Source organism: Eptatretus burgeri, chromosome 11, assembly GCF_056783735.1.
Source record: "Eptatretus burgeri isolate ZD-2024b chromosome 11, Ebu_testis_v1, whole genome shotgun sequence".
In the NCBI taxonomy this organism is placed as follows: Eukaryota; Metazoa; Chordata; class Myxini; order Myxiniformes; family Myxinidae; genus Eptatretus; species Eptatretus burgeri.
The window spans coordinates 34,072,342-34,090,834 of record NC_140971.1 but is presented as its reverse complement, the minus strand read 5'-3'; the positions used below and the strand labels follow the sequence as shown (position 1 = coordinate 34,090,834).

Sequence of the window (18,493 nt, the reverse complement as noted above, 5' to 3'; positions counted from 1 at the left end):
TATTGGATTGAGAGCAAAGGCATATGCTTATAAGTATGGTGATCAGATTGATAAGAGGTTAAAGGGAATAAAGAAATATGTAATAAAGAAATCAATAACTTTTTGAAATTATGATAATTGTTTGATGAATAAGAAAGAAGAATATAGGAAAATGAATACAATAAGAAGTTATAAACAAAACATATATAGTGAAGAAGTAAATAAAAAGGCATGAGGAGCCTTTGATGATAACAGATTTATTTTAGACAATGGAATAGATTGTGTTCCATATGGATATTGTATGATAGAGTGAATAGAATAGATTGTGTTTTAACGATGGGAAGATGGGTTAGGGTTTTTTAAGGGCTACCGCCGCGTTTTTTTGCAATATATAAATGGTCAAACCAAGTATTAATCAAACTAAAGAGTGGAGAAAATCTCACTCTTGGTATATAAATGGAAAACATTTATTTAAAAAGTGGTAAGTTGGAGGATGTAAAGAAAAAAATGAATATCCTTGAATGGACTGAAAACTTTGATGGTTATCAATTGAACAATGAAAAAACAATTTACTATAATCTCAAAATGATATGTGGATCAGGAGGTGGTCAAACAAGAGCATTAAGAGAAGTTTATCATTTCGTAATGGCACAAAAGGGGTATCTTAAAAAATATAAAGATTCAAATGTTTTGTTTTTCAATATTTTAGATGGGGATTATTGTGCAAAGAAAATTAAACTATTGAAGGAATTTGAGAATGAACAAATCTTTATAGGTTCAATGAGTGAGCTAAACAATATGCATCGTTATTTGATAAAGAGTGTCCCGAGGGTTTGACGTTTCAGATATTTCTTTCGAATCACCTTTAACAAATCACATTACCACTTTAGTGCTTGAACAAATCTTTATCTTATTGCATGGATTATTTGAAAAAAAAAAAAGTGTCCCCAGGTTAAAAGGGGAGACAAATAAATATACCTTGGGATAAAAAGGGGGTTTATTTTTAGGGAAAAAAAATATGAATCGCTGAAAATCCCCCATTCATTTACATGGGGAAAAGTGAGCCAGAACCAGTATATTCACCCGACATATATATATATATATATATATATATATATATATATATATATATATATATATATATATATATATATATATATATATATATATATATATATATATATATATATATATATATATATATATATATATATATATATATATATATATATATATATATATATATATATATATATATATATATATGTGTATATATATATATATATATATATATATATATATATATATATATATATATATATATATATATATATATATATATATATATATATATATATATATATATATATATATATATATATATATATATATATATATATATATATATATATATATATATATATATATATATATGTATATATATATATATATATATATATATATATATATATATATATATATATATATATATATATATATATATATATATATATATATATATATATATATATATATATATATATATATATATATATATATATATATATATATATATATATATATATATATATATATATATATATATATATATATATATATATATATATATATATATATATATATATATATATATATATATATATATATATATATATATATATATATATATATATATATATATATATATATATATATATATATATGTGTGTGTGTGTGTGTGTGTGTGTGTGTGTGTGTGTGTGTGTGTGTGTGTGTGTATATATATATATATATATATATATATATATATATATATATATATATATATATATATATATATATATATATATATATATATATTGCTGCGGATTCGCGCCCGCCGGCGTGCGAACGGCCACGTAACTCGAATCGCGGCACGTCGCCCACCGGACGGACAATCCAGTCGTGACCCTCTCGGACTAACGCCGGGAACTAGTCACGGGTGGACCTTTAGGTCTCACCACGATCGTGCCAATCGGCCCCCGCGTGGGATAGGGTTGCTCGCCAAATTCGACCTTCCTAAGTACCCACACGGAGGGTAGACCGGGCGATCGCACCTCGCCGCAGGTCGACTTCGGACACGGGCCACTTTAAGCGACCCGTTCCGTACTATCGGGATAACCGAGCGGTGTTATTCGTCGGCCTCGACGGTTCGATTAATTATCGGGCGTTTTAGCCCACGACCAACCCTTTACGTGAAGCAAGATGGAGATTCAATGAAAGAAAAGACGAAGCGAAGCGGGAAAACAGTTCAACATAACTCACATTTATTTCGCGATGAACGGGAAGCACACATATACAATTACACCAAAAGCACATGTAAAAGGGAAATACAATATTACACAAAAAGCAAATATAAAAGAGGAAGACAATGCAGAGCTATCCGACTACCGAGCACACGGCAACACTTATACAATTTTACTTCACAGACGGCGCCGACAACACATATTCCCAAAGCAAAAGAAAAGAACCACCCTCCAGGATGAGGCGGGCCTGGGGCCGAGACCGTGTCGGGCCTACCCGTCTGATGATGAGACGCAGAGCGGCGGTGGCGCCTCAACTCCGCGGGCCTCGCGGACAGTGTCTGGTAGGGGGTGGGAAAGGGGCCCCCTTGTCGCACTATCTCAGCGCGGGGGGGAAACAGGAGGGGGTTGTTGATGCTCGGGGGGAGGAGGATATCACCCTGTCTCAGGTCCCGCGACGAGCGTCTCCTCCTCGACCTCGGTCGCGTTGCTGGCCTCTCCCTCTGCAGCTCCCGGCACCGACGCGAGCACCCCCTCGTCCGCCTTCGCCGCCGCCACCTCTCCACAGCTCCGTCTAATCGCCCTCTCCGTCTCCTCTCTTGGCTCGTCCCAACTCTTCACTCTTGACTTCTCCCCTCCGAACTCACAACTGCCAACTGAACTGCCTTGACTGACGAACGCAGCTGTTTATATAAGCCCCGTGGCTTCGCTCCTTCACCTTTGACCCTCTGCCTCCGACCCTTCACCTCTCTAACTGGCTCCCCATTGGACCGAGGAAAAGTGGGCGTGAATGCTTTTTGATCCATGAATTTGCATATCGCGTCCTCACTCCAACGCCCTGGAGGCGGGGCCAAATCTCCCCAGCTCGCCGATAGGACGGAACAGAAGTGGGCGTGAGTCGTTTTTGATCCGTTTTTCTCGGAAAGTCTGTGATGTTTCTGAACACGCTGCTCGGTGCGCGCCCTACACGAGTCCAGCATCGGCGCCCACAAGTGGCGTGGGAATGACGGTGATGCGATGGTGGCGAGTTGTGACGGTAAAGGTCGTGGCTGTTGTTGTGAAGCGGCGTTGTGGTTGGTGGTTGTTGTTGTGAAGCGGCGTTGTGGTTGTGGTTGTTGTGTGATGGCTGTTGAGACGTGGTTGGTGGTGGTAGTAATGGCGGCTGGTCCAAAATAAAGATAGTAAAAGAAAAACGGCTATCCTGAAGAGTCGCAGCCCGACTGAATGACATTTATTCCCTCGAAACAACGGGTTTGGGCCTAACTACACATATACTTACAGAGATATCTCACCTTAGGGACCTGAATGGTGGTTTGTGAATTTCGTCAACCACAACACTACCCCCTCCCCTTTTTACAGACTCGTCCCGAGTCGTCAAATTTTCGTGTGCCATCATGTGTAGTTTTCCCCTGGTACATTTTAGCTACGGATCCCTGAGTGCGACATTCATGGTATTCGTGTCCTCAAAATAAATAACCTGAGGGCTGAGTAACTAACTAAACAAACTCACTCACACGGACGACTTAAATAAAATTGCCGGCGCTAGGACAGACATGCCGGGGGCGCACTCATATGTACAGTACATCTTAACCTTAACTTACAAATTTTACACTAAACCATGGCCCAGGATCAATGAACTCTGCAAAAAGAAAGCAGTTAGCAGGGAGCCAGGCTGCCCGCATGCAGTCTCTGGCTCAAACAATGCAGGTGACAGGGAACGTGGCCGGCTGCTGTGGCCGGCTGCTCACTGGCAGTCCAAGGCCTTCCCTTTTGAACTGAACGCAGTGAACCACAACGGTGCATGGGCTGCACAAACGTAGTCTCCGTGCCAGCTCAAGTGGCACACGCAATGAACACAACGAATGGATGGATGAATGGTTTGAACTGAACGCAGTGAACCACAACGGTGCATGGGCTGCACAAATGCAGTCTCTGTGCCAGCTCAAGTGGCACACGCAATGAACACAACGAATGGATGGATGAATGGATGGACGCAAACACGGTGCACGGGCCGCCACTGCAGGCCCGTGTTGTAGCTGCCAACAGGGCAGTTCTCGCAGCTTGCAAACTGTTGCTTTGATCCTGGCGCACATGGCAATGAACAGGGGGGGGGGGCAAAGCAAAAATTGAACGGGGCTGGTGAACAGGGGCAGTGGGCATGGCATGGCAAAGGTGATCAGGCAAAAACAGCCCGCAGAAGAAGGCCGTTGCAGGCAAACACAGCCGGCAGATGAACTGGCCGGCACAGGCCTTGAAGTACCACAGCTGCAGATAATCCGGCCGGCACAGGCCTTGCAGCAACACACCAGCTGCCGATGAAGTGGGCCGGCACAGGCCTTGAAGAAAAACAGCCAGCCGGCAGATGAAGTGGGCCGGCACGGCCTTACAGCAACACAGCCAGCAGATGAAGCTGGCCAGCCTTTGCCGTTCAGTGGAGGTTGGTGGAGGGAGTGCGGTGGTGCTGGCCACTCGGAAGGCGGCTCGGACCTACCCTACGGTCTCCCTCCCAACCTATCGCCTTTGCCTGTCACTGTCCATACCCACCCCCTTAATTTGTGAAACCCAATTTAGCCCCAACTTTTTTTTTTTTTTTTTTTTTTTTACTTCCCCACTATAAATCGTCCCCTAACCCCCTGTACTGTCCTTGTTCGGCTAACCTATCCTGTCACCTAGCCTACTCCCAACCCCTACGTTCCCTTCCCGGAGGGGAACAAGGGAGAGCTAGCGTCCTGTGCCGAGGCCCAACGAAGCCTCAGGATGGCCTCCCCAGAGTTCAGCGATCTATAACCAAAGTGGGTCCAGCGGCCCACAACGACAGCGAGGGGATGGATGGTGCGGAGGGGTACATCTCCTAATCTACCCTAACCATTTAACTGTTAAACTACCCCGGGGCTTTCAACAAGCGCCTCTCGCTTAAACTATTGGTTCTAACAACCCAGATTCCCGTCGCCTGTGTTGGTGTCCTCACAATTTCGGACCTTGCCCCCCAATTTTCTCTCCGTGCCCTCACACGGTCTCACGGCTGGGACACGTGGCTTCCTTTGGCAGGCACGACCCTCTGCCGAATCTCCCGCTATGGCACCCCCGGGCACTACACTGCCTCCGAGCCTACCAGCTCCCTAACACCGGGGAGTGCTCCCCATGGCACCTCCCCTGAAACGCACACGTGGCAGGCTGGCTTCCCAGGCCCCTTTCCGAGGGTCACCCGTGCCCACAACACTGCCCACGCAGCTAATGGTGCCCCGGGCCCCCGCACCAAGCAGGCGCACCCGTGCCCACTACGCTATCCCGGCCCCCCATGGGCCCTTGGCCTACCACGGTCGACTAGCCTGGTGCCCGGGGTACCCACTCAGCGATACTCACCTTTCGCAGCCACGCTCCTAAGCCCGTCAACAGGGCTCCTGCACCCCTCCAAACGGGTTTCGAGCCTACTTCCCCACCAACAACAAAACGACTTCCACATTTGTTAATTTGACTAATCCACTAACTCAGTCTACACTGACCCCGGGGTCCCTTGGGCGGGAGTCACTCCTCCCCCCAATCACTCATCGCACCATGCATTCCCCATTCACTCCATTCACACAGACCCGCTGGCCTCACTCACTCACCAAGCACATGCTTCCACTTCACTCACCAACTCTTCAACACACTCACCGCTGGACTCTGCCATCCTCCAAACTACATCCCCTAACTAACTCGTGCTCCCACGTCGTCCCTTAAACTATAGCACGTTCCATTTAACACTACGTAGCTAAGCTACGTCCCCACTACACATCCACAAGTCTGTCACTGTCTCCAAATTATCCCATTAATCAATTTCCCAACCTAAATCTGGCTACAATCCCTCTAACTAATCCATTCCACGGACTCCATGAGGACTTACCCCTGCCCCATGAAGTCGGTCTAACTAAGCTAACCCTTCCCCCTAACTAGTTTCCATCCTGTGCCCTGGCAAGGGGGTCTTCCACCCCTTGCCCAGGAATCCTGTGCACCCGAAAGTGAGGCTTGTTTTTTTTGTTGTTTTTTTTTACATGCGCATCACCAGCGCGGCAACTCACAGCTCGCGCACTTTGCACCCGCTCGTGACGTCATGCAGCTGCACGTGTTCCTCGTCCCTCCTTGGACGGTACCATCCGGCAGGGATACCCCTCCTGCCGGATTCCAACCCCGCGTGCAGCCATGACGTCACCGTGCGCATAAAAAAACAAGCCCCACGTCTCGAGGGGTTCCCCACGCGAACACATGTGCTTTGCCCGTTGGAGCTTAACACACACGATCGCGTGGAGAACCCGTCCGGTCCAAATCCGTAATCCTGCCTAAACTTTGTCCGTCCGCGGGATCGGCAAATCCACCGCGTGCGTTTCCGGACGGGCTTCACTCTCGCAAGCGAGCACGTGGGGGCCTCGTGCGTTGCACAGCACGGACCTCGTGCTCACTGCTGGGTGAACCCGGCACGGTCCCCGAAACAGCTACAGCCGCTACTCGGCTTTCTTTCTTCTGTCGCCGTCGTCGTCGCCATTCGACACACGCACTCCCGCGTGTTACGACGCTAACACACCTCACCATTAAACTCACACCGGGAGACGCGGCTGCATGTTCACACATGCCGACCGACATCTCCCTTACATACCGCTCTCTCACACACAGGTCTCCCTTGCACTCGGCCGTTCACTCACGCATGCTACCTCCCTCGCACACGTGGCTCCACGCACTCGCGGCCTTCCACTCACTCGTGCCATTTCCCTCACACAAACCACACCACTCACACACGCGGGGGCACTCACCCGCGGTGCCTCACTCACACACGCGGGGGCACTCATCCGCGGTGCCTCTTTTACACACGGCGTGCTGGGAAGCACGTACTCCGGCACAATCGCCACCACACCACTCACACACGGGGTCGCTTCCACACACGGGGACGCACTCACACCTTGCACCACACACACAGGGACAACCACACTGGGGATTCGTGTCCCCACAAGGGTCTCCGGGGCCTCTACACCCCCCAAGCTCTCCGTGCACCTGTCCACAGCACTCCTCCCCTCGACCTCGCAAAGCACGACCAAACTCACCTGGTCGTGACTCGCCTCAAGGGGGAATACTCCCTCCCCTCGTTCCTGGAGGAGGCTATCCAACTGCTCGCACCGGGCCTCCACCCAGTCCGCGAGCTCACCCCCATTATCCTCCACTACCTCCGTGTGTGTGTGTGCGTCACTTACCCCGTCTTCGTCGTGTAGTCTTCCCTCTATCGTTCCCATCTCCCGTGTCTCTGCCAACTCAGTCACCTCTTCACCCTTTATCTCCCTTGTCTCAACTATTTTTATTTCCTTTGTCGTCACCTCGTGTCTCGTCTCGCACGTTTTGGTCTCCCCATTTAATTTTTCCCTTTCGGTCACCGTTGCACCCCCTCCCAGCTCGTTCGCTCCTACACGTGGAGTCGCCATTTTAAGCTCCCTGCTAACGGCCTTCATGCCCGCCTGCAGACATCGGCCCATGTTCTGCATCTCACCCCGGAGCTCTTTCATTTCTTCCTTCATTTGCTTGTTCATTCCTTTCATTTCGTTTTTCATTTCATTTGCGTTTGTATCCATCTTTTGTGCATTCGCATCCATCTTTTGTGTATTCGCATCCATCTTTTGTGTATTCGCATCCATCCTCGCTGTCATTTCCGCATTCATTTTTGCCAGCATGGTGAATAGCTGGGCCATGTCGGGTGCGCTTGGGTGAGCCGTTTCGGCAGGGGTTGGGGAAGGGTTTTGGTGGAGAGGGGGAGGGGAGGTGTCATACACCGCGGCCGCCGCCGCACCTATTTCGGGCTCTGGGTTCAGTTGGGCGAGTTCGTTTTCCTGTACAACCAACATTTCCTGCATGGGGATTTCGTCCTGAGCCATGGATTCTACACATTCTACATCCATTTCTAATACCCCCGGCTCCCGCTCGCCTTGAGACGCCATCTTGCTTCTCTTAAAGGGTTAATTTAGCTCGCTCGTAATTTGGAGGGAATCGGGGGTCGCTCCTCTCACCCCTGGACCGTTTCCCGTGAATTTAGCTGGAGACAGGAGAGCCCGTTTTCCCGTTCTCCGATACCAGTGCCGCGAGGAGGGCGATGAGTTTGTATCGCACGACCTGACACCAGTGTTGCTGATTCGCGCCCGCCGGCGTGCGAACGGCCACGTAACTCGAATCGCAGCACGTCGCCCACCGGACGGACAATCCAGTCGTGACCCTCTCGGACTAACGCCGGGAACTAGTCACGGGTGGACCTTTCGGTCTCACCACGATCGTGCCAATCGGCCCCCGCGTGGGATAGGGTTGCTCGCCAAATTCGACCTACCTAAGTACCCACACGGAGGGTAGACCGGGCGATCGCACCTCGCCGCAGGTCGACTTCGGACACGGGCCACTTTAAGCGACCCGTTCCGTACTATCGGGATAACCGAGCGGTGTTATTCGTCGGCCTCGACGGTTCGATTAATTATCGGGCGTTTTAGCCCACGACCAACCCTTTACGTGAAGCAAGATGGAGATTCAATGAAAGAAAAGACGAAGCGAAGCGGGAAAACAGTTTAACATAACTCACATTTATTTCGCGATGAACGGGAAGCACACATATACAATTACACCAAAAGCACATGTAAAAGGGAAATACAATATTACACAAAAAGCAAATATAAAAGAGGAAGACAATGCAGAGCTATCCGACGACCGAGCACACGGCAACACTTATACAATTTTACTTCACAGACGGCGCCGACAACACATATTCCCAAAGCAAAAGAAAAGAACCACCGTCCAGGATGAGGCGGGCCTGGGGCCGAGACCGTGTCGGGCCTACCCGTCTGATGATGAGACGCAGAGCGGCGGTGGCCCCTCAACTCCGCGGGCCTCGCGGACAGTGTCTGGTAGGGGGTGGGAAAGGGGCCCCCTTGTCGCACTATCTCAGCGCGGGGGGGAAACAGGAGGGGGTTGTTGATGCTCGGGGGGGAGGAGGATATCACCCTGTCTCGGGTCCCGCGACGAGCGTCTCCTCCTCGACCTCGGTCGCGTTGCTGGCCTCTCCCTCTGCAGCTCCCGGCACCGACGCGAGCACCCCCTCGTCCGCCTTCGCCGCCGCCACCTCTCCACAGCTCCGTCTAATCGCCCTCTCCGTCTCCTCTCTTGGCTCGTCCCAACTCTTCACTCTTGACTTCTCCCCTCCGAACTCACAACTGCCAACTGAACTGCCTTGACTGACGAACGCAGCCGTTTATATAAGCCCCGTGGCTTCGCTCCTTCACCTTTGACCCTCTCCTCCGACCCTTCACCTCTCTAACTGGCTCCCCATTGGACCGAGGAAAAGTGGGCGTGAATGCTTTTTGATCCATGAATTTGCATATAGCGTCCTCACTCCAACGCCCTGGAGGCGGGGCCAAATCGCCCCAGCTCGCCGATAGGACGGAACAGAAGTGGGCGTGAGTCATTTTTGATCCGTTTTTCTCGGAAAGTCTGATGTTTCTGAACACGCTGCTCGGTGCGCGCCCTACACGAGTCCAGCATCGGCGCCCACAAGTGGCGTGGGAATGACGGTGATGCGATGGTGGCGAGTTGTGACGGTAAAGGTCGTGGCTGTTGTTGTGAAGCGGCGTTGTGGTTGGTGGTTGTTGTTGTGAAGCGGCGTTGTGGTTGTGGTTGTTGTATGATGGCTGTTGAGACGTGGTTGGTGGTGGTAGTAATGGCGGCTGGTCCAAAATAAAGATAGTAAAAGAAAAACGGCTATCCTGAAGAGTCGCAGCCCGACTGAATGACATTTATTCCCTCGAAACAACGGGTTTGGGCCTAACTACACATATACTTACAGAGATATCTCACCTAAGGGACCTGAATGGTGGTTTGTGAATTTCGTCAACCACAACAATATGTATATGTGTGTGTGTATATATGTATGTATATATATATATATATATATATATATATATATATATATATATATATATATATATATATATGTATACACATATATATATATATATATGTATACACATATATATATATATATATATATATATATATATATATATATATATATATGTATACACATATATATATATATATATATATATATATATATATATATATATATATATATATATATATATATATATATATACACATATATATATATGTATACACATATATATATATGTATACACATATATATATATATGTATACACATATATATATATATATATATATATATATATATATATATATATATATATATATATATATATATATATATATATATATATATATATATATATATATATATATACTAGCAGGGCTGGGTGTGCTCTGGCTTTCAAAAGGAATTAGCCACAGGAGAAAGGAAATAGCCACATATTTTATTCAAAAGTTTTTTTTTAGCAATATGAAATAATAAGTTAATTTTAAGGTGGATGTTCGAGGTTGGATTGTTCAGATTGGTTGGATGAGGGAGTTTGACCTGTGAGATTGGTTGAATGAACGACCATCAGGGGAGGTGGTGATTGTGAGGGATGGTGGTGGTGGTGGTGATGGTGTGTGTGTGTGGGGGGTGGGGGGTATGGTCGTTGTGCCTTTAGTCGGTGGTAGTCAGGGATGGGGGTGGTTGTGGACTAGGATTGGACCAACCTCATGCCAGTCAAACTCACTCATCCAACCAATCTCACCCAACAACTTCACTCATCCAGCCAATCTCACCCAACAACTTCACTCATCCAACCAATCTCACACAACAACTTCACTCATCCAACCAATCTCACCCATCAAACTCACTCATCCAACCAATCTCACCAAACAACCTCACTCATCCAACCAATCTCACACTTCCAACCAATGTCACACATCAAACTCACTCATACAACCAATCTCATCCATCAACTTCACTCATCCAACCAACCAAAGTCACCCATCAAACTCACTCATCCAAACAAAGTCTCTCATCCAAACTAACTTGTCCTACTACACGTACTCCTTCTGATTGTGTCAAAACTCACTTGGCAACCAGTGACCCAACAAAGCATGTAGCGCCAAGTCGCGCCGAGTAGCGCTGAATCATTCCGGGGGGGGGGGGGAAATTTTTTTCAAAAATACAATTTTGAGACGAGAATCATAGGAATCAATGCATAATTTTGGTCGATTTTTTTTTACTAGAAACTAGTTTAAAACTACTAAAGTTAGTATATATAAGCTTGTACGAAATCATGCCTGATTCCCATAATCAAAACATACAAAATGGCGGCCGTCTCAACGAAGGTTGAATTCTGTGCTAAAATCACCCACAATTCGTCTAAAACTGGTAAAAAAAAAACCCACTAAAACATGGATTAGCCACAGTGGCTAATGGGTGGTTTAAAATATTAGCCACAGGTAAGGGGGATTCGCCCTGTGGCGATGTGGTGAGCGGCAGCGCACACCCAGCAGGGTATGCTTAAACATTACCAGTTTAAGGTAAAAGTGTGATTTGCACCAAGGATCGACTCTGAGCCCTTTCCTGTTTGCAATGGTGATGGACAGGTTGACGGACGAGATCAGACTGGAGTCTCCATGGACTATGATGTTCGCGGATGACATCATGATCTGTAGGGAGAGTAGGGAGCAGGCTGAGGCGAGCCTCGAGCGGTGGAGGTACGCACTGGAGAGAAGGGGAATGATAGTCAGTCGGAGTAAGACGGAGTACATGTGCGTAAATGAGAGGGAGGGTGGTGGTATGGTGCAGTTGCAAGGAGTTGAGGTGGGGAAGGTGGATGGGTTTAAATACTTGGGATGAACTGTCCAAAGTAACGGAGAGTGTGGGAGAGAAGTGAAAAAGAGAGTGCAAGCAGGATGGAGTGGGTGGAGAAGAGTTGCAGGAGTGATTTGTGACAGAAGGGTAGCTGCAAGAGTGAAGGGGAAAAGTATATAAGACGGTAGTGAGACCAGCTATGTTGTATGGTTTGGAGGTGGTGGCGCTAACAAAAAGACAGGAAGCGGAGCTGGAGGTGGCAGTGTTAAAGATGCTGCGATTCTCGTTGGGAGTGACGAGGATGAATAGGATAAGAAATGAGTATATTAGAGGGACAGCGCAGGTAGGACGGTTTGGAGACAAAGTGAGAGGCGAGATTGAGATGGTTTGGACATATGCACAGGAGGGAAGCGTAGTATATCGGGAGAAGGATGCTGAGGATGGAGCTGCCAGGTAGGAGGAGAAGAGGAAGGCCAAAGAAGAGGTTCATGGATGCGGTGAGGGCGGACATGCGGGTGGTTGGAGTGTCAATGGAAGATGTGGAGGATAGAGCGAAATGGAGATGGATGATCCGCTGTGGCGACCCCTAACGAGAGAAGCCGAAAGAAGAAGAAGAAGAGGTATGCTTCCACATTGTGAGCAATAACGAACCGTGCTTCCCCATTGTCTCAGGTCACTCACCTGCATTTATTTTTTCATTCATTTATTTTTATTTATTTATATTTTCATTTCGGAATACTTTCCCATAGTTCTGTGATTTTTCCCGGTGTATTGGCTTCGATGTCTGGCGACACGCAAAAATACCATGCTTCCCCATTGTTATCCAAATCATAACGGATGATCCGCTGTGGCGACCCCTAAACGGGAGCAGCCGAAAGAAGAACAACAACAGATAAGGACACGTCTATTCGATAGTTACCCAAACTTTAAACCACATGACTACCAGAAACGTCTACTATTCTTTTTGGGCCTCTTTAAATATGATGATCACTAACCTTCTGCTGTGCACAGAGAGTTTTGGCCCGGGACAGGTTCACTTGTAGTGTGAAAAGGTAATTGATGGATCATTCTGGTTGTGTTTCTGCAGATGATGCTAAATAATCTAGGTGCACCATTGTAAAGTAGGCCTTTGTGCTTTAAAAACACGATTGTAAAGTAAGCTACATTTGTTTGTTTTTTTCTAAAATGAATACTTACCTCTAAATCCTGAAGGAGACTTTTCATCTTCTCCTCCATGCCTGCATAGTCACGTGATAGGTCCTCGTGAGCCTTCACCGGCAAATGCTTTTCCTTCAATTCCAAAGAAACACACTCAGCCTTGGTCACGGTCATTGTAGTGTAGTTTGCTGAAGTTAAGGTATTGAAGTCCATTAACTTGTTTCATTTATACATTTGAAACCATCACTATAATATTCTGATGGTGTATCACATATGCTAAAGAATACTTGTTGAAGAACAGCATCAAGGGACAGGAGTTGATAAAGTGCACACCAAAACTCACCACCAAGAGTAGTTTGGTGAAAATGAATTTCAGATGATTGATGACACGAGACCAGCACAAAAAAAAAAAATGGTCAGATGAAGGTTGGATTACTTTTCTAAGGCACAAACACTTCTTTCTTCAAAGGCCACAATTATTCCCACGTTCTTTTGGGGTTGATTGTGGGGGGGAGTTTTTGGCCCAAGTCTTTCAGGAACCGGGTTGCCAGGCCTGACGTTCGATTAAGTAGTTAGAGAAAGAATTTGGAGTTCTACTCTTCGTGAAGGACACCATGAGACCTTTAACATTCACCAACTAATGCCGGTATACGGGATGCCCAGTTGAACGCCCATCCCTGCCTGCGAAACTCATGGATGACAGTTTATAGCTGGGTCAGGATTTGAACCTTCAAGGTGAGTGTGCACCCAGACAGCTTCAAGGTAAGTGTGCGCACCTCTATGTGTAGGCCATCCTACCAGCCCTCGAAGGTGCATATACTTTCATGGGTTGTTCTAATGTTGTGGTTAGTTTGTTGAATGAAATTCTGCATTTGGCAGGAGGACATTACAAGACTTCAAACTAAATGATGATCCTCAAAGGGCGAAACTTGTCCTTGGATCGTTTCTTCATATTCATCTCTCTTGGTGATGTCAGAGATGTACTTCCTCTTTAAGATTAACAGGAGTGCTTGTGTTTAAAAAAAACAATTACCTTATCTTAAAACGATTCCATTGGTGATATACAGCAAAATACATCTTTCTTTTGGCTCTTCACATGAAACATGCAAACTACTGCAATTAGGGAATTTGTTTATGGTGGAGAAGCTGCAGTCCAGACTGCCTGCCATCCCACTCTGAGATAGTAAGCAGTGTAACCTGGTGTCAAGGCATATCCGAGACAGACCAGACCACTTGCTCCATGGAATTTTGGCGGCAATTTGTAATTTGTTCAGGGTGCCAGTGATAACTTGCGTACTCTTCACGAAAGATACCATCATGGGATGTTGAATGTTCACCAATGCCCCCAGTGCTGGTGGAGGGGTCCTATGTGTTAACGACCTCCCGTTGGATGGCGTACACATTGATACCTTACCCTGTATGCGAAACACCAGGATGACGGTATATATCTGTGTCGAGATTCAAACCCAAGCTTGACAAACCCAGGTGAGTTTGCATATCTCTAGAGTCTAGACTATACTGCGAACCCATTTATTTAATACAACTCCCTGCACAATACGTTTACATTTATCCACAGAATCAGGTTTTCCTTAAACCTGAATACATGCCAATTGTCCCCCCGAACCTCCCCTCACTCCCCCCTGAACATCCCCACCACCCCCCACACAAAATTAACTAAAGCCTTAAATTCCTTTAGACAATGTAGAATGTGAAAAGCAGCCTTCCACTCTTCTCATGTCATACAAGAACTTAGAGAAAGGAAAAAACAATTAATTAATTAACTTTATGCCTCAAAGACAATTCCAGGTGTGAGCTTCGACAAATTCTATCAGATGGGTTATTAAAACAATGCACCGGGTTTCCTATTCTGTTTCTAGTTTCTTCTGAGATACCAAGACCTAAACGACTCGGCACTCCCTCATGCTACATCCTTGAGGACTATCAGAAGGTAATTGTGCTCAGGTATATTAATTCCAATAGAATTAAAGCTTCAAAATACCTGTTTCTATAAGAGGGTTCTGTTATATGATGCTGCTGATCACATCATACCTCATGTACACTGGCCAGCTCCCGCTGCAGGTGGACACACTCTTGCTCTTGTACCTCAATCACAGGTTCCTCCTGCCTTGGTTCGGAGTATGCCTGCATCATCAGCCAATCTGCCCTCTGTAAGATCCAGAGCAGCATGAGCACCAATATAACATAATTTTCATGGGATTCATGAGATTAACTGTTCCTGAAGGAGAAAGAATAGCGACTACTTATTTAAGGTTGGAGTCGGAGTATGTTTGTGATGAATTCGTTTTTTCCCCCAAAGTGAAAATTAATTCGTGTTAAATATGGTGGAACCACCTGCGGCCCAGGTGACAATCGAGCACCATCCAACAACATCTCAGGCAAAGCCGGTCACCAGATGAGATGACGCAACATGATTTGGTTCCACGCACTGCAGTGTCCCATCAAGTCGTGCACGTGATCAATCAAATTGTAACCTGTCTGTGATAAGATGAGCAGCGTTTGGGTGAATTTGAATTATTATATTTCACTAAAGAGTACTTGACTTGCCTTCTTGACTGCATGGCTTTCAGTTGGGTTTGACTTTTTCTTATCGGTCCAAACACCTTGCATTTTCAATACCTGGAACGATCCACAAAACAAATTTGGTCGACTCCACGGGGTTCTACTGCGGTGGGGACGTGCCTTTGACAGTATGATGACCCTTGGCAGGTTATTTATTAATAATCATAACCTTTACAGCACTTCAAGTTGTTCTCCACCGAATGCATGGTTGTGTTTGTGAAATACAGCTCTGCAATAACAGCAGAACGAACAGCAACAGCTTATTACCTGGCACACAACTGTCTGCGCATCTTGTTTTGAGCAGCCATCTTGTTCCTGCTCCTTATTGTTTCCAAACGCCACTGGTGACCCCCGGCACCCCAGACGAAGCCTTTGTGAGGTCAGAAGGTCGTCGTCGTCCTGCAAATAACGCAGCAAGATTAACGCTCAACATAGTGGTTTAATGGACCGACACCATGCTTGAAAATGAATAGCACACCACTTTCGTTTTGTTTCGTTGTTGACTTTTGAGGTCTTTCCTCAAAGTGTCTCAACAGGATCCATCGGTTTGGTGAAACCTCTCCACAGGTTTATATCAACTTGTTGTTCATTTGAGGTCAGATTGTGGGGTGTAGTGGTGTGCAGCTGTAATTTGGCTACTGGGGTTGGGGGATTGTTTGATGACGGGAGCTCTGTATTGTGCTGTGTTAATAGATGGTACAAATCAGCCCGACTGATATGGCAGCACTCAACCCTGATTGTGAGGTGAGGGCAGATCAGAGATGTGACTTTCTACGGGTATCATGTAAAACCTGTGCTAACCTGTTCATGGTTGAAGAGTTGGTGAGATGTCCCCCTGGTGTGGAGGGTGTATGGACATGGACACTCAGCAGGATTAAATACAAAACCTGCCAAATGGCAGAGGAGCTCCTTGTAAGCTAACGGCCATCCATATCTGGTGCCAACTGCATCCACAGACGTCCTCCTGCAGTTGGTTACCTTCTCTAGGAGGTTGGGGGTAGGATTTCCACTCTGGCCAACACAAATCATTTCACTCTGCAAAAACACACTGTACTGTGTGTCAGAGTGGTGCTAATGAGTCGTTCACCAAACGGTGGTCTCCTCAGGTTGGTGCCTGGAATGTCCTATCCCTAAGAGATGGGGATGGGCCAGGCATCTGCCTTTGGGGACAACGAGACGGAGGCCCATGCAGTTCTGGTGGAAAGTGGACACAGCGACGCTCTGTGGTACATGCTCCCAATGTATGTTTGTATTGTTCATGAAGAATAATCATAGTTGTACAGGGCAGCCACAATGTCTTGTCAGATCACGTCAAAATTATTCTCCGTAATGACAATGATTTCAGCACAAACGGATCCACTGGACACTTAAGGCTTGTGTCATATGATGTAAAATATGTTATAAAGTGAGAGTACTGCGACTGTATGTGCTATAACTTGTAGAACCCTTCAATGTTGGCAGCTAATGTGATAAAAGGCAATGTCACAATTTTTACAAGTGATGACAAGACATTGTGGCAACCTTGGACACAAAAGTTATTTTCCAGCAGAAATCCATGGAGTTTGTCGTTTCTTCCACACAGGTCAAAGCTCACAGTTAATGTAGACAAATAGGTAGTTCAGCAACATACCTTATTGTAACTTGAGATTCGTGTTTCACTTTTCAAGATGAAATTGATAGGCATTGACGTGGCAGATAGTTACAAAAACCAACCCGGAGGACACGAGCGAGTAAACAAACCAACCTCGTGGCTCGAACGCCTCTCGATGAGCAGCCGCCGAGTGGACAACCATCCTTGTTCTTCTGAGCCGTGGACACCATCTGCAGAATAACAATCGTCGTGCTACCGACTGACCTTCTGGAGGGAGTAGTCGCCTCGATAATCAATAGGTCAATGTGTGTTGGTACCTAACTTACATTTTAACAGTTAACTTTTGTAGCTCCTCAAGCGTATTTGGGTTGTGCTTACCTGGCATTTCCTGCTCTGATATTCTCATGGAGGTAGTGTGCCGCAAGTTGCGTGTCCGGCGAACGAGGGCCCTGCTCGGTGCCTCAGAGGTAATGGCCACCTTCTGAGGTTTAGCCCAGGCCACAGCAATCGGTGGTGCTGTAATACCTTTCAACTGCGGAACCTACAAATAATTAATCAAAACATGGTGCTCCACAGATACCAAAAACGTCCTGTGCAGTGTTTTGTAGTGGTAGTTTTATAATTGTAATTTGGTTCGTTAATTTTTTTTTATTTATTTTAATCATTATATAAAGCTATGCTATGTCATCATGGGGATGTTTCATTGCGGAAGATTGTGCACTGGTGGAAGGGGAATTGAGTCAACAGTCACGTGTAATGCAATCATGAGGACATGTTTTCACAGTCATGATGATGTAAATGTGGGGATGTGTTACCTCATTCAGAGGATGTAATAGGATAAAAGATGATCCAGAAAAGGGCAATTATGCCCATCAAGCCCGCATTGTGTCTTCATGTCCCAAATACACTTATTCTGTTCCTCAATGGAATTCCTATTACTAGTACGTGCCCGTATGTGAGTGGCCGTACGTCCAAAGAAAAAAAAACTTTCAAACCGCGAGCCAGAAACAACAACCACACAGGTTGTTCCTTCGCTCTCGCGTGCCCGTACGTGCGTGGCCCAGAAGTTCGCATATCGCAGTTACGATTATTCGCAATTTAGTTTTAATGGCAAATTATTCAATTAGCGCCAACGTATTTTGCCTTTTCGCAATGTCATT

General features: G+C 46.1%; 2 protein-coding genes across 7 annotated transcripts in view; both read right to left on the bottom strand.

Annotated features, from left to right (window-relative positions):
• LOC147016822 (uncharacterized) overlaps window positions 1-8,455 on the bottom strand; it is a 95,040-nt gene extending 86,585 nt beyond the window's left edge. Inside the window, exon 1 of the mRNA XM_085845878.1 lies at window positions 6,030-8,455. Coding sequence (XP_085702004.1) covers window positions 6,899-8,215 — 1,317 coding nt within the window. The 5' untranslated portion in view covers window positions 8,216-8,455 and the 3' untranslated portion in view covers window positions 6,030-6,898. The remainder of the gene's footprint in view (window positions 1-6,029) is intronic.
• Window positions 1-18,493, bottom strand: part of LOC147016821 (myocardial zonula adherens protein-like) — a 60,315-nt gene that overhangs the window by 28,872 nt on the left and 12,950 nt on the right. For 4 of the 6 annotated variants that reach the window (XR_015049198.1, XR_015049199.1, XM_085845875.1 and 1 more), the window contains exons 2-7: window positions 17,712-17,874; window positions 17,487-17,563; window positions 16,010-16,141; window positions 15,728-15,799; window positions 15,212-15,328; window positions 13,202-13,294 (exon numbers count right to left, since the gene is read on the bottom strand). Coding sequence is in view for 4 of the 6 variants with exons in the window: in XM_085845875.1 (XP_085702001.1) it covers window positions 13,202-13,294; window positions 15,212-15,328; window positions 15,728-15,799; window positions 16,010-16,141; window positions 17,487-17,563; window positions 17,712-17,874 (654 nt within the window). In the remaining 2 variants the exon portion in view is untranslated. The remainder of the gene's footprint in view (window positions 1-13,201; window positions 13,295-15,211; window positions 15,329-15,727; window positions 15,800-16,009; window positions 16,142-17,486; window positions 17,564-17,711; window positions 17,875-18,493) is intronic. The other 2 variants (XM_085845876.1, XM_085845877.1) reach the window with 2 other exon arrangements.